The sequence below is a fragment of the Macaca mulatta genome, chromosome 1, assembly GCF_049350105.2.
Source record: "Macaca mulatta isolate MMU2019108-1 chromosome 1, T2T-MMU8v2.0, whole genome shotgun sequence".
Classification (NCBI taxonomy): Eukaryota; Metazoa; Chordata; class Mammalia; order Primates; family Cercopithecidae; genus Macaca; species Macaca mulatta.
In genome coordinates, this window is record NC_133406.1 from 217,544,286 (window position 1) to 217,560,198 (window position 15,913).

The following is a 15,913-nucleotide window of genomic DNA, read 5'->3' on the forward strand; positions in this document are numbered from 1 at the left end:
GGATTGCTGCCTGAGCTCTAGACATTGCAAGCACATTGTAGCCAGAAGAAAGGGGTGACAGAGGGTACCCTTGCATTCACCTTTTTTCTTTTGTTTCTTTTTTTAGGGGGCAGTGTTTTGAGACAGGGTCTCACTCTGTTGCCCGGGCTGGAGTGCAGTGGCACGATCATGACTCACTATAGCCTCAACTTCCTGGGGTCAAACAGTCCTCCCACCTCAGCCTCCTGAGTAGCTGGAACTACAGGCACATGCCCCCATGCCCGGTTTTTTATTTTTTGCAGAAACAGAGTCTCACTATGTTGCCCAGGCTGGCCTCGAACTCTTAGGCTCAAGCGATCCTCCAGCCCCAACCTCCCAAAGTGCTGGGATTACAGCCGTGAGCCACCACACCCCAGCCCCTTTTTTTCTTAATTAAAAAAAAAAATTGACTTTATTTTTTAGAGCAGTTTTAGGTTCACAGCAAAATTGGGCAGGAAGTACATAGAGTTCCCATATACACACAGCCTCCCAGTCTGTCAGCAGCTCTTACCAGAGTGGTATATTTGTTTCAATCAATGACCATACATTGACACATCATCACCAAAAGTTCATAGTTTACATTAGGGTTCACTCTTAGTGTTGTACATTCTGTAGGATTGGACAAGTATATAAGTCCATGTATCCACCATTATAGCATCATACAGAAATATTTCCCTGCCCTAAAAAGCTTCTGTGCTTCACCTGTTCCTCATCCCTCTCCCAATCCCTGGCTACCACTGATCTTTTTACTGTCTCTGGAGTTTTGCTTTTTTCAGAATATCATATAGTTGAAATCATGTAGTAGCCTTTTCTTTTTTTATTTGAGACAGAGTCTCACTCTGTCACCCAGGCTGGAGTGCAGGGGTGCGATCTCGGCTCACTGCAACCTTCGCCTCCTGGGTTCAAGCAATTCTCCTGCATCAGCCTCCCGAGTAGCTGGGATGGCAGGCACCCACCACCACACATGGCTAATTTTTTGTATTTTTAGTAGAGATGGGGGTTTCACCATCTTGGCCAGGCTGGTCTTGAACTCCTGACCTCGTGGATCCACCCATCTCAGCCTCCCAAAGTGCTGGGATTACAGGCGTGAGCCACCGCACCCAGCCGTAGCAGCCTTTTCAAATTGGCTTCTTTCACTTAGTGATATGCATGTAACTTTCCTCTGCATCTTTTCATGGTTTGATAGCTCATTTCTTTTCAGTGCTGAATAATGTTTCACTCTCTGGATGTATGACAGTTTCTTTATCCATTCACCTGCCGAAGGACATCTTGGTTGTTTCTAGATTTTGGTAATTATGAATAAAGCTGACATAAACATCCGTGTGCAGGTGTGCATACATTTTCACCTCATTGAGTATGATTGCTGAATCATTTGGCAATGATTAGTTAAAAAACTGTCAAACTGTCTTCCAAAGTGGCTGTACCATTTTGCATTCTCACCAACAGAGTTTCTGTTGCTCCACATCTTTCCCAGTATTTGTGGGGTTTTTTGTTTGTTTGTTTTGTTTTTTTTTGCACGTGTGTGTGTATGTGTTTAGACGGCCGGGCTGGAGTGCAGTGCCACTATCTCGGCTCACTGCAACCTCTGCCTCCCAGGTTCACGTGATTCTCCTGCCTTAGCCTCCCGGGTAGCTGGGACCACAAGGATGTACCACCATGCCTGGCTAATTTTTGTATTTTTAGTAGAGACGGGGTTTCACCATCTTGGCCAGGCTAGTCTTGAACTCCTGACCTCAAGTGATCCATCCGCCTCAGCCTCCCAAAGTGCTGGGATTACAGGTGTGAGCCACCGCGCCCGGCCTCCCTTGGCAGTATTTGGTGTTGTCAGTGTTTTGGATTTTGGCCATTCTAACAGGTGTGTAGTTCCTCCCTTCCTTTTTTATTTTTTATTTTTTTAAAGCCACTTTATTGAGGTAGGATTGACATGTAAAAAGTTGTACATAGTCAGTGTATACAACTTGATGAGTTTGGGGATTATCTCCCTTCTTTGTAAGATACCTTTTGGAAGTTAACAAATAAAATATTATATTCCATGGCCAGGACTTAGTCCCATGACCACAGTTAGCTGCCAGGTAGGAAATCTTTATTCTAGGTAGCCAAGTGGCCATCTGAAAAGTCAGGTTTCTTGTGGAGGAAGAAGAGAGAATGGACACTGGGAGCCACCCAGTGATCTCTGGCACATTACAGGGAAGGGAAATCTCAAACTTGCTTAAAGGAACTTCGTTGGGTGGGTTCAGGGATATTTTATGGAATTTCACCAAAGACATGATGTGTGGAGGTTGCCCCTGAAGAGGCAGCATCTGGAAAGTTGCCAGAAACCAGCACCGTTCTTCCTCTTCTGCCTTGCTGAGGCGGTATGCGGCTCGTTCACTTCTTTCTACACATCTGCTCCATTCTTTTCTCTCTGCATGTGGCAGGAAGGACATCCCAGCTTTAGCATTTCAGTCAGTTAACTAGCTTTCCAGAGCCCAATTCCAAAGTCCTTGGAGAGAGACTCTGATTGGTCCAGCTTGGATCAGGTGGGAGAGAGAATCTGATTGGTTTAGCTTGAATCAGGTGTCTGTTGAGTCTGGCTAGAACAAACAAGGCTGCAGGGGTCCACCTCCAGAGGAAAGGAGGGCAGTTTTCAGAAAATGGGTGTCATGGGATGGGAAGACTCCTCAAAATATATCTAGAGCAGAACATATTCCTCTCAGGTCCATGTCCCAGGACTTTGCAAACCGTCATTCATTTAGGTAAACATTTATTGAGCACCTTCTGTGTGCTAGGCACATGGATCTGCCCTCTAGGGATTTTGGAAATCTCTTTGGAAATTGTTCATATCTTTTTTTTTTTTTTTTTTGAGATGAAGTCTCACTCCCATTGTGCAGGCTGGAGTGCAGTGGTGCAATCTCAGCTCACTGCAACCTCCACCTCTCGGGGTTCAAGAGATTCTCCTTCCTCAGCCTCCCGAGTAGCTGGGATTACAGGTGTGCACCACTATGCCCGGCTAATTTTTGTATGTTAAGTAGAGACAGTGTTTCGCCATGTTGGCCAAGCTGGTCTTGAACTCCTGACCTCAGGTGATCCACCACCTTAGCCTCCCAAAGTGCTAGGATTACAGGCGTGAGCCACACTGTGCTGGCCCAGTTCTTCATATATTTAACCTGAATTGTCTGTTAGAGCAAAATCATAGCTCTTTAAATTACTCATCTTTTAGCTTTCCAGGTTTCAAGATGGGGATCAAGGGATTTGGTAAACACATGCTTCTGTTTCCCCATCTGGATTTTGGGGAACCATAGACATGGCCATGTTTTCTCCTCTTTTTTTTTTTTCTTTTTCTGTTGACCAGTTTAGAAAGAAATGTTCTCCCCTCCTTGTCTTTGTCCCTTTAGTAAGAAACATTTTGGTTGTTTTTTGTTGTTTGCTTTGTTTTTTGAGACAGGGTCTCCCTCTGTCACCCATGCTGGAGTGCAGTGGCACAGTCAGGGCTCACTGCAGCTTTGACCTCCCCAGGCTCAGGTGATCCTCCCACCTCAGCCTCCCAAGTAGCTGGGACTATAGGCACATGCCACCACACGGAGATGGGGTTTTGCCAAGTTGTCCAGGCTGGTCTTGAAGTCCTTGGCTCAAGTGATCCTCCTGCTTTGGCCTCCCCAGGTGCTAGAATTACAGGTGCACACCACCACACCCAGCTAATTTATTTGTTTATTTTTTCTTTTTAGTAGAGACAAGGTCTCACTATATTGCCTAGGCTGGTCTTGAACTCCTGGTCTCAAGTGATCCTCTTGCCTCGGCCTCCCAAAGTGCTGGGATTATAGGCATGAGCCACCATGCCCAGCCTCATGTTTTAACCAACTCAAATATGTTGCCCTCTCCTTAATCTACCTGATTCTTTTGTTTTCTTTCTTCAGCCCTGGGATGGGCCTCCATGGGTCTCAAATATGGAAGTGTCTCAAGTTCACACCTGAGGAGGAAAATGTTAGGTTTCTAGCCCCTGTAGGAAAAGAACCCAGAACTTGGCAGACCTGTCTAGCATCAGCAGCAGCTGATGATAATGATCACCGGTGCTGTTCATTGAGGACATACTCCATGTCTAGCACCAAGCTAAATCCTGTATGTGCATCCTCTCATACATATAGCCCTCATACCAACCCTGAGAGGTAGGCATTGATTTCCCCATTTTACACATGGCTAATGAGGAAGCTCAGAAAGAATAGGCAACTTGTACCTGGGCACGGTGGCCCATGTCTGTAATTCCAGCACTTTGGGAGGCCGAAGCAGGTGGATCACTTGAGGTCAGGAGTTTGAGACCAGCCTGGCCAACACAATGAAACCCCGTCTCTACTAAAAAATACAAAAAATTAGCCAGGTGGCGGGCGCCTGTAATCCCAGCTACTCAGGAGGCTGAGGCAGGAGAATTGCTTGAACCTGGGAGGCAGAGGTTGCAGTGAGCCAAGATTGTGCCACTGCACTCCAGCCTGAGCGACAAGAGCAAAACTTTGTCTCAAAAAAAAAAAAAAAGAATAGGCAACTTGTTCAAGGTCACATAGCCCCCGAGTAGTGGAGCTGAGCTTCAAAACTAGACCCCCCTTACTCCAGAGGCTTCCCATGCACCACAGGCCTCTGAGAACACTCCACATTGCCTCTGAGGTCTGCCCCATGCATGTCCTCCTGTGGGTATCATTTTGCATCTTTGGCGGTACCATTTCGAATGTGTTTACTAACTCTTGTCATGTAACTCTGGAAATCAGACTCTGATCCCATTTTATTTTTGTCATTGGAAAGAACAGCTGGGCTGGGGTCAGGGTGGGGCTGTGGTACATGGATGGAGCACTGTTCTGTGCTCTGCGGCTTCCCCACCATGTGACTCTGGGTAAGGGCCTCCTCTCTCTTGGCTTCAGTTTTCTCATCTATGGGCCCTTTCCAGCTCTGACATTCTGTGCTTTCCAAGTTAACTGTGCATTTCACAAGGATTTCATGAGGTTGTCAACTTCCACCCCACACTGAAAGAGGGAGTGTGTCTGGGAAGTTGCCCATCTAGGCTGAGCCTGCCTGGGACATGTGAGACTTGGTTCTTGTCATCACATCTCTGGCCTTTCCCACATTCTGATGTTTGTTCTGCAGTCTCTGGGCTTTGGGGTTATCTGGTGTTCTCTCTCCAGTTCTCCTCAGTGGGGCTGAAGTGTGCTCCCTCCACCCTCTGCCATCTCCCCAGATCCAGGTGACTGAATGCCTCCAACCCCTCTCTGCTCACCCATAGCATCCTGGCCTCTTCCTCCTTGTCCTGACATAACTGTTTATTGAGCCTGGGGTTTGGTGAACAAGTCCCCTGCTTTTATCTTAAGGGAAGATAGAGATGTCTGTGTTCTCCCCTGTGGCCTTTTGTTCAACATTTTGTACATATTTACAAATCATTCATCTGCTCAGCAACTCCACAAGTCCCCTAGTATCATCCCCATTTTGTAGACAAGGCACTTAAGGCTAAGAGAAGTTAACAGATTTGTCTAACGGACACACCGGCTAGTGCCAGAGGCAAGATTCAAACCCAGGCCTGGCACACCCTGTCATGCCACATGACTTTGACTCGCTACATTTACGTTGCATTGGATTCAGGGAGAAAAGTCCGTGGTCTTCTTGGAGTGGTGTGACTGGTCTCTGGTTTCTGTGTGTTTTTTTGTTTGGTGGGGTAAATAGGAAGACCCTAGAGAGAAGTTCCAGAGGACAGCAAAACTCAATGTATTTGTTTGGGGGTGTGGGGGCTGGGAATCACAGAGACAGGGTTCCTGAAGGAAGCACCTTCTTCCAGCTCGGCATCCCTGAACGTCTATCCACATTTGCTTCTAGATCTTGGAAGGAGACCAAGCCATCCTGCAGAGAATAAAGAAGGCTGTGCGGGCAATCCACAGCTCCGGCCTTGGTAAGTGAGCCTGCTGGGTGCCCCGCCTGCTCAGGAAACTCCTCTCCCAGCCCTAGCCTGGAGCTAACTCCAAGCTCCCGTCCGTACCTCCACAGGCCATGTGGAGAATGAAGAGCAGTACCGAGAGGCCGTGGAATCCTTAGGCAACAGCCACCTGTCCCAGAACAGCCATGAGCTGTCCACAGGCTTCCTGAACTTGGCCGTGTTCACCCGCGAGGTTGCCGCACTCTTCAAGAACCTGGTGAGGCCCCTGTCTCTTCCTTGCCCAGCCCTCAGCCGGACTCAGGGTAAATCTCATGGTCTTAAGAACCTGACTGGGAAAGAGTCTGTTTCCTTCCTTCTCCCGATTTGCCCTTGACCTCTGATCCATGATCTGAGGTCCCTTTTCAGCCCTGACCCTTCTTTTGGATAATCCTCCTTTCTCTCTGGCTTCTTACCCAACTAACTCTTCTCTCTCTGTTCTCCTCCTTCTCTTCACCCAGGAGCAGAGGAGGGTCTTACAGCAGGGAAGAGCCCCATGCAAGGGAGAGTTCCCTGGAGGAGCTTTGGGATAAAGGAGAGAAAGGCTCGGGGGGTCCTACCTTTATACCGCTACTGCTGCCGCCGCCACCGTCTCCTCCTCTCCTCAGTCCCTCTTTATCCTCTGCTTTCCCAGTCACATCTGCTTCGTACTCAAATCCCAGGACCTGTCCCTGCCCCACAAGCCTCTCAGCCCCTGCACATGGCCCAGTGGCCTCAGGTTGCTTCCTGATGGCCTCCTTGGTGACTGCCTCCTTTCTGGTCCTTCAAGTCCTCGCCTCAAGGCCACCCTGTGATAGCAGCTCTTCCCATGAGCAGGCACAGTTCTCACTACTTCACATGTTCACTCATTTAATCCAGGGTGCACAGCTCTGTGGGGCTTGTGTGACTGTTGTCTCCACCTTACAGGCTAGGAAACTAGGACCTCCAGGTTAAGCAGCTTGCCCGAGGTCACACAGTTTGGTCTGAACCCAGGTTGTCTGACTCCAGAGTCCAAGCATAAGCCTGGCTGCACTGCCTCCCAGGAAAGCCTCTTGTCTCCCTCCAGGCTATGGCACTGGACCAGCTTTGTGGCTCCAGTCCTACCCAGCATCCTCCCTGGTTGGCAGGGGCCACATCACCCTTGAGAGGCAGTGTGCTCAGTGGTTAAGCACCCAACCTTGGACTTAGACTCCATCTTGGAATCCCCACTCTGCTGCTTACTAAGTCAAGTCACTCAGTCTGCCCAAGCCTCAGATCTCTCATCTGTGAAACTGGGATAATAATGCTACCAACCTCACAGGGCGGTAATGAGGATTAAGCAAGTTAGTGCCTACTTTATGGTAAGCGCTCAGTAAATGTTGGTTAATATTATATTAATGGCAAAACAGCAATGACTTTTGCATCAACCTAATAAAATCTGTCATTGTTATAGCTCTTGGCATAGCTGTGCCTCGTACACTGTCCTGCATGTAAAAGCCTTTAACAATGTTTGAGGCTGGGTGCAACAGTTCACACCTTAATCCCAGCACTTTGGGAGCCTGAGATGTGCGGACTGCTTGAGCTCAGGAGCTCTAGACCAGCCTAGGCAATGTAGTGAGACCCTGTCTCTACAAAAAAGTATGAAAATTGCTGGGTGAGGTGGCTCATGCCTGTAATCCCAGCACTTTGGGAGGCCGAGGTGGGCGGATCACTTGAGGTCAGACATTCGAGACCAGCCGGGCCAACATGGTGAAACACTGTCTCTACTAAAAAATACAAAAATTAGCTGGGCATGGTAGCAGGTACCTGTAATCCCAGCTACTCAGGAGGCTGAGGCAGGAGAATCACTTGAACCTGGGAGGTGGAGGTGGCAGTGAGTTGAGATCACACCACTGTACTCCAGCCTGGGTGACAGAGTGAGACTCCATCTCAAAAAAAAAAAAAAAAAAAATTAGCCAGGTGTGGTGACGTACGCCTGTGGTCCCAGCTACCTGGGAGGCTGAAGTAGGAAGATCAGTTGAGCCTGGGGGAAGTTGAGGCTGTAGTGAGTGTGATCACACCACTGTGCTCCAGCCTGGGCGACAGAGTGAGACCCTGTCTCAAAAAAAAAAAAATAGTATATGAGTTCAATTGAATTAGTGTCCTCCTTTGTCTTCACCTCTTCTCTCCCTGTTTCAGTCAAACTAGTGTTTCCTGGGGGTCTGCTGTCTGGTGGGCATTGTACCAGGGGTTGGTGATGCAGGAAAGTGTCAGACTGCCTCAGAGAGCCACAGTCTAGTGGGGGAGAGAAGAACTAAGGTGTGGACTAGTATCAAGAAATACCAGCAGCATGGTACAAACTCAAGGACCCAGCAGCTGGTGTCAGAGGCCTAGTGTTGCCATGGTTCAGAAAAGGGGAGATCAGGTAGGAGGAGTAGCCAGGAGAGGCTTCCTGGAGGAGAAGTCAAGACCCAAGCTATATCTTGGAAGCTGGTTGAAATATTAGGCCTCTTTAGGTTGTGAAATTACAGAAACCCAACTCAAACTAGGTTACATTTTAAAAAGGGAATTCATTAGCCCCTGTAATGGGGAGTCCAGGGGTGCAGCTGGCTTTCCTTTTAAGATAGTTTCTCTGTCTCTGCTCAGTGGGCAGGATAACCCAGCAGGCCCGGATGCCCATCTTACCAGAATAAAGACGGTCTTTCTCCCATGAGTTAGGCAGAAAAATCCCAGAGAGGATTGTGATTGGCTGGCTTGGGTTGCGTGCCTGTTCCCTATCCAGTCCCTCTATCCTGGGGCTGGGGTGCCCTGCTCAGATCTGACTTCTGCGTTTACCCCATCTGACCACAGAGGAGGAGTTTCCCACAGGAAAGGGGGTTCCCACAGGAAAGGGAGGCTCTGAAGCGTTAGCCAGCCCAGAACAACAGATGTGCTCTACTGGTCAACTCGAGAGAGTCAGAGAGGAGAGAGGCTGCTTCTGGAGAGGAACAGGGGAGAGACTGACCATGGGATGCTGCTGGAGCAGTGCAGCAATGAGGCTGGAGCCATCAGGGGAGGGGCTCACTCCGACATACCTCGGCCTCCCCTCCTGCCCCCTTTCACACAGGAAGCCTGGTGGGCAGCAGGTCAGCCATCCTAAGCTGACCCCAGAGCCAGGTCCTCTAGTCCTCCCCAGGCTCAGCATTCCTGCCATGACGGCCCTCCTCACTTGGCTGTCATCTCTTTAATGACATCTCCTCCTCTCCCCTGCTTCCCTTCCCCGCTGCTCTCTTTGCCAAGTGATGCTTCACCATACCCCGAATCCCTAGGGGCTGGATGCCGGTCACCTGAGGTAGGAATGGGCATCTGTTTTTTCCAGATTCAGAACCTGAACAACATTGTCTCTTTCCCCCTGGACAGTCTGATGAAGGGACAGCTGAGGGACGGTCGACAGGTGAGTCTCCATGCTGGGAGTGGTGTTGGGACAGAGTGAAAGAGGGGTGGGCAGGAGACTGTCGGGGGGCAGGGCTGGACTGAGGGTGGAGGCCAAGTGAAGGGGCTGTCTTAGCGGGAGTGCTGAGCCTGGGGAGATCTGGAGGACCTGGCTCGGGTCAGCCTAGGATGGCTGACCTGCTGTCTGCCAGGCCCCTTGTGTGAAACGTGTCTTGTAAATCTTACAGCCATACTATGAGGTAGGCTTTGTGGGTACGCTCATCCCCATTTTGCAGTTGAAATTCGAGGCCTAGGGAGTTAGGTAACCTGCTGATGGTTTACATAGCTAGGAAGCAGAGAGCCCATGTGGGAATCTAGGGATCCTGAATCCCATACTCGAGCTGTTCTGTGCCTGGCAGCCCTTGGCTGGATGCAGAGTGGAGCTCAAAGAAGGTGACAGAATAATCTCCCTGGGCAATCTGCCCCAGACGGCCCAGGGGAGGAGCCATGCTCCCCCAAGAGGGTTCCCTCCCTGCCCTAGGCTGCCAGCCTGGCACCAGTCTGCTAACCACACAAACCAGACAGGCAGCTTTTTCACCTTGGGAGTCTCAGGGTTATTCAGAAGGGTGTGAGCAGCCTGGCTAGATGAGGCTTAGGCAAGCTAGGTGGGGAGTAGCCAGGTCTCCCTGGCTTGCTGTATGGCCTTGGGTAGACTTCTCAACCTTTCTGCGCATGTTCCTTGACCTGTACCCTTGCTCTAAGAGGATGATCTAGCACCAGGCAGGAGAAAATACTGGGATAAAGTTAGGCAGGGGGGGGTTTGGCCTTCATCCTCCCATCCTCATGGTCATGACTGATCTCTCTTCTGAGCAAGAGGACTCAGGGTAGAGCCCAAAGATCTCTCCATACCTCAAGCCAGGGCCCACCAAACCTGACTGATTCTTGGCATCTCTGGGGAGGAGAAGGTCTGCTGGGAGGAGGGCCTCAGCCCTGAGAAATGGGGTCAGCTGAGCCTGTTTGGTGGGGGCAGGTTTGCAGCAGGACTGTGGGGGCAGGGGCTGGTTAGAGATGGCTCTGAGCTGCTCAGGGGAGCACACTAGCATGTCCCCCTACAGGCAGTAGAGCATACTGTTTATTCCAGTGCTCCAGCTTCCCTTTGGGCAAATTGTCCTTTTTTAACCCACAGGATTCCAAAAAGCAGCTGGAGAAGGCATGGAAGGACTATGAAACCAAAATGTAAGTGGCCACAGCCAGGGTGGTTTGTCCAGGAGAGTAGTGCTTACACTGCAGCAGGAGGCTGGATAGGGAAGAACCTAAATGCTGCTGAGCCATGTCATCCAGAAGTGGGTGGCATCTGGCTCTGTAGAGGCCTTTACAGGGGATTGTTTATACCCAGACCTGACTGGATTCTGGGGACTGGGCCACGAGACCACCAAAGGAGCTATTGTGAAGGGACCTCAGGATGCTGCTCGCAGAGTCCCATCTGCTCAGTGGTGCCAGACATGGGCAGGGATGGAGAGGAGCTAGCACTGACTGAACACCTCTGCGTGCTGGCCATTTAATCCTCACAGTCACCCAGTCATGTGAGAGAGAGGTATTAGTATCACAGTTACCACAGCAGGACTCAGAGAGGTTAAGTCACTTGCCCAAGGCACCACAGCTTGGCAGAGGCAGAACTGGGGTTTATACCCCTTGTTCCTCGTTCTTCAATGCCAGGTGGTATATCTAGAGGAGCAAATGGAGTTGATGTCACACTCAGGCTTCCTGTGTCCTATGCACACCACACGATACTCCAGATCTCTCACCAGCTACTGGGACATCATAGGGAAAGAAGGAGCCTCAGGCAACCAGTGGCCAGTTCCTCCTGGGCAGAGACTCCTTCGGCTCTGTCTTCTGAGGAGTCTGTCCAGATCCCAGCCCTCACCCTCTGCCCAGCCAGGCCCATACTGTGGAGCATTGTTTGTGCTTTTTTGTAAAATTTTGTTTTCTGTTGCATTTTGCCAAAGCAATTTATGCTTATTATGAATAATTCAGAAGATGTGGAGAAGTAAAAGAAGAAAAAAATTTAATTATCCTTAGCAGAGGATTAGGGTCATGGCAGGGGGTAATACTCTCTGTTGTTTGAATTTTTTTTTTTTTCACAAGGTCTGGGTAACATTGCAATTTTCGTGATTAAAAAAAAAAAGTCAGATGGGGAGAAACTACCCAAAAATAGGAGGAAAATTCTTAATTTTCAAGCCTAAAGTATTAACATTTTAACATTTCTTTTTCTTTTTCTTTTCTTTTTTTTTTTTTTGAGACAGAGTCTCACTCTGTCGCCCAGGCTGGAGTGCAGTGGCCGGATCTCAGCTCACTGCAAGCTCCGCCTCCATTCTCCTGCCTCAGCCTCCCGAGTAGCTGGGACTACAGACACCCGCCACCTCGCCTGGCTAGTTTTTTGTATTTTTTAATAGAGACAGGGTTTCACCGTGTTAGCCAGGATGGTCTCAATCTCCTGACCTCGTGATCCACCCGTCTCGGCCTCCCAAAGTGCTGGGATTACAGGCTTGAGCCACCGCGCCTGGCCAACATTTTACCATTTATTTTTCTATGTACAAAGAAATGTTTTTATAAAAATGAGATCATAACAGTGTACTATTTTGTAATCTCCTTTTTTCATTCAAAAATATATTGTAACCATCTTCGTACACCATTACATATTCTTCCACAACATCAAACAGTTGTGCCAAAACATGCATAAGCCATCATGTATTTAATCTGTTCCTGTCACTGGAGAAGCATCCTTGGATTTAAATGTTTGCCCCTACTCATAATTATTTCTGCAGGATCAATTTCAAGAAGTAGATCCTGGAACTTTTTATTGTTCCCTCAGCTCCCAGAGCCATGGCACTGTTCCAGGTCTGAAGGAAGGCCACATCTTGTCCCTACACAAGCATCTCCATCCCCAGCTGTGGGCATAGATCCTGTGATGAAGGGTGTAGGCACTGTGTGGCCATCCCTGTGGGGCCCCATCCCTGCCTGTGACGGGGCACGGCCATCTGCTGTCACTGGAGGTCCAGGGATGGGTCTTTATGATTTGCTCTGGGGCCACATGGCCCTCTTCTTCCTGAGTTACCTTTACTAAGCCCTTAGACTTTCGGGGATCATCTACCAAATGGAAATAATAAGCTCTACTCTGCTGACCTTCCCGAAGCAGGTCTGCTTTTCCTAGGTTTCTTTTTTTTTTTCCTTTTTGTGGAGAACGGGGTCTCGCTATATTACCCAGGCAGGTCTCGAACTCCTGGGCTCAAACTATCCTCCCGCCTCTGCCTCCCTGAGAGCTGGGATTACAGGCGTGAGCCACCGCGCCCGGCCCCTAGGTTTCTATATTGAACCTTCCTGTAGGATTTCATTTACAGGCCAGGCTCCATTTAGTTGATGGGAAAGGGGGCTTGGCTGAGGTTATTCGGTGAATTATAGACAGGACCTGGACTAGAACCCAGGCCTTCTGAGTCTAGTGCTATTTCTGCCACGTGACCTCCTGGCTCCCACCATGGAGCCACATAGTTTGAGCTAATGTCTTGGCACGGGTGACTGTACATTCCTTTTCCATACGGGCTCCAGGTGTAGCCAGATATGCGTGAGCCATAAGTTGCTATGTAATTCCATCACATTCTTGCCAAACAAGTCTGAGCAGCAGCTGGAAGGGCCCGGGGCCCTGATAGCATCTGTCAAATACCACTGGGAGCGTCACCCCGGCTGTTCATATAGGAAGAGGATTCCATCTCCACGTGGGGCTGCTGAGAAAGGCATTCCGGGCCCTGTGCAGAGGCCAAGTTTATCTAGGTGGTTCCATGTACAGGTCTGTTTCCTCATCTATAAAATAGGGACAGTAATACTTTGCAGGGTGATGAATGTGGCGATGAATAAGCATAGTGCATATAAAGCACTCAGCACTTCAGTTCAGCAAGTATTTATTGACCACCTCTGAGCCAGAACTAGGACCAGAATAACACAGGAAGAGACTGAGAGGCAGAAACCCACACATCTGCTGATAGCATTTCCCTTGGCCAGCTTTTAATCTTGTGCAAGCCATTTTCCCTCTCTGGATCTCAGTTTCATCATCTGTAAAATGGTCCCTGTTCTGAGAGAGACTGTTATCTCTCAGAAAAGAAACAGTGTGACTGTCAGCAGCTCGCAGGAATGAGGCAGGGAAGGAGGAATGGAACAAACCTGAGTCACAGTGTTGGTTGCCAGGGCTGCCCCTAAGGCTCAGGCACCAGCCAGTCCTGGGTTCAACTCCTGGCCCCACCACTTAACAGCTGTTTGACTTGGACAAGTGACTTATCTCACCACAGGTTCCTCTTCTATAAAATGGGATAATGATTCTGCCTTATGGGGCCATCATTTTAGCATGTGAAGGGCCTAGCAGAGTGCCTGGGCCTAAAAATTATAATTAGGAGCCTGTAATCCTAGCACTTTGGGAGGCCAAGACAGGAGGATCACTTGGGCTCAGGAGTTTGAAACCAGCCTGGGCAACATAGTGAGACCTTGCCTCTATTTAAAAAATTAGTAATAATAATACCTATATAACAAATGTAAATAATATATATATATATAATTAGAAGCCACATGTGGTGGCTAATGCCTGTAATCTCAGCTACTTGGGAGGCTGAGGCAGGAGGATTGCTTGAGGCCAGGAAATTTGAGACCAGCTTGGGAGACAGAGCTAGACCTTGTCTCTAAAAAAGAATAATAATAATTAGTAATAATAGCAGCTTCTACTTATTTAGAGTTTACTTTGTGCCAGGCACTGGAGTAAGGTCTTTGCATCTATTACCAGATTTATTCTCCCTGGCAGGGAAAGCTGCTATTGTTATTCCCAATTTATAGGTAAGTAGTGAGGAATCCCAGCCCACAATCCCTGTCTTAGTGGATGCCCCCTGGTTTGAAAGGCAAGAAGAGAGGCAGCTCAATAAATAATTAAAATACAAAGTGGTAATGCCATAATGATAGTATTAGCACAGAGATGGCCAAAAAAAAAAGTATTTTTTTTGAATGGAGGGAAGGGTAGTCAGAAAAGGCATCACAGGTGACATGGCACCTAAGCGTGGCTCAAGGTTTCAAGGTTGGTGGGTGTGTGATTTGTTTTAAATACTTTCCTGCCTGTACCACAAGTACCTGTACCCATCCCATGAATAACACTGGACTGTTGCTGTAGTTTCCTTCTGCAATGATCTCAGTCTTAGTAACTAGCATTTAAGTACTTTCACCCACTATTTCATTTCATTCCTTCTGTTGCAACTCCACTCATAAGAAAGAAAAATGTTTCTAACATTTGAAATGTTTAAAAAATGTTGGCTATCCTTTGAGGATAGGGAAGGAATGGGACTTGTTATTTTATAGGGGAAGAAAAGCACTCCCCAGTTATTAGGTCATCTCAGAATGACTATGTCAGACTTTGTAGGGAAAATCTCTATGAATTATCTTAGCTGAGGCTGAGGGACAGAACTTTGATAACTGACAAAACCATTTTGTCAAAGCTGAAGTACATTGACAAAGTTGTGTACTTCACAGCTTATCTACACCGAGTTAAGTAGCACCATCTTTTCATCTCTACTAGCATTCAAAAAATAAAAGAAAGAAGAAAGTACCATATGCTGAAAAAAATTATATAAAAGGGATCACCAGTATTTACCACTCTAGCATCATTGCCATCATTAGAAACATCATAATCCTACCATTCATTGAGGGCTTGCCATAGGCCAGGAACTGTACTGTTTCCTATGCATTATATTATCCAAGGACTAGGTGTCATTACAGTGGTTCCCCCTTATCCTTGGGGGATATGTTCCGAGACCCCCAGTGGATGCTTGAAACTGAAGATGATACTGAACCTTATATTAAGTTGGTGCAAAAGTAATTCCGGCAGTGTACAGACCAGGTGTCCTCAACCCCTGGGCCATGGACTGGTACTGGTCCAAGGCCTGTTAGGAACCTGGACTGAATAGCAGGAGGTGAGCATTGGCAGGCGAGCGAGCATTACCGCCTGAGCTCTGCCTCTTGTCAGATCAGCATGGCATTAGATTTTCATAGGAGCACAAACCCTATTGTGAGCTTCACATGCCAGGGATCTAGGTTGAATGCTCCTTATGAGAATCTAAGCCTGATGATCTGAGCTGGAACAGTTTTATCCCAAAACCACCCTCCCCCACCCTGCCATCCGTGGAAATATTGTCTTCCATGAAACCAGCTCCTGGTGCCAAAATGTTGGGGACTGCTGGATAGACTGTAAATACACTGGACAAAAGGATGATTCATGTTCCAGGCAGGATGGAGCAGAAGGATGCAGGATTTCACATGCTACTCATAATGATGCATAATTTAAAACTTACGAATTGGGCCAGGCATGGTGGCTCATGCCTGTAATTCCAGCACTTTGGGAGGCCAAGGCAGGCAGATCACCTGAGGTCAGGAGTTCGAGACCAGCCTGAAACACATGGCGAAACCCTGGCTCTACTAAAAATACAAAAATTAGCTGGGTATGGTGGTGGGTGCCTGTAATCCCAGCTACTTGGGAGGCTGAGGCAGGAGAATTGCTTGAACTTGGGAGGTGGAGGTTTCAGTGAGCTGAGATCGTGCCATGGC

The 15,913-nt window shown here is 48.4% G+C and overlaps 1 protein-coding gene across 4 annotated transcripts in view; it reads left to right on the top strand.

Annotated features, from left to right (window-relative positions):
- Positions 1-15,913, top strand: part of ASAP3 (ArfGAP with SH3 domain, ankyrin repeat and PH domain 3) — a 54,838-nt gene that overhangs the window by 22,777 nt on the left and 16,148 nt on the right. For 3 of the 4 annotated variants that reach the window (XM_015130814.3, XM_077970237.1, XM_015130818.3), the window contains exons 2-5: positions 5,845-5,917; positions 6,013-6,158; positions 9,234-9,308; positions 10,473-10,522. In XM_015130814.3, the coding sequence (XP_014986300.3) occupies positions 5,845-5,917; positions 6,013-6,158; positions 9,234-9,308; positions 10,473-10,522 (344 nt within the window). The remainder of the gene's footprint in view (positions 1-5,844; positions 5,918-6,012; positions 6,159-9,233; positions 9,309-10,472; positions 10,523-15,913) is intronic. The other variant, XM_077970252.1, reaches the window with a different exon arrangement.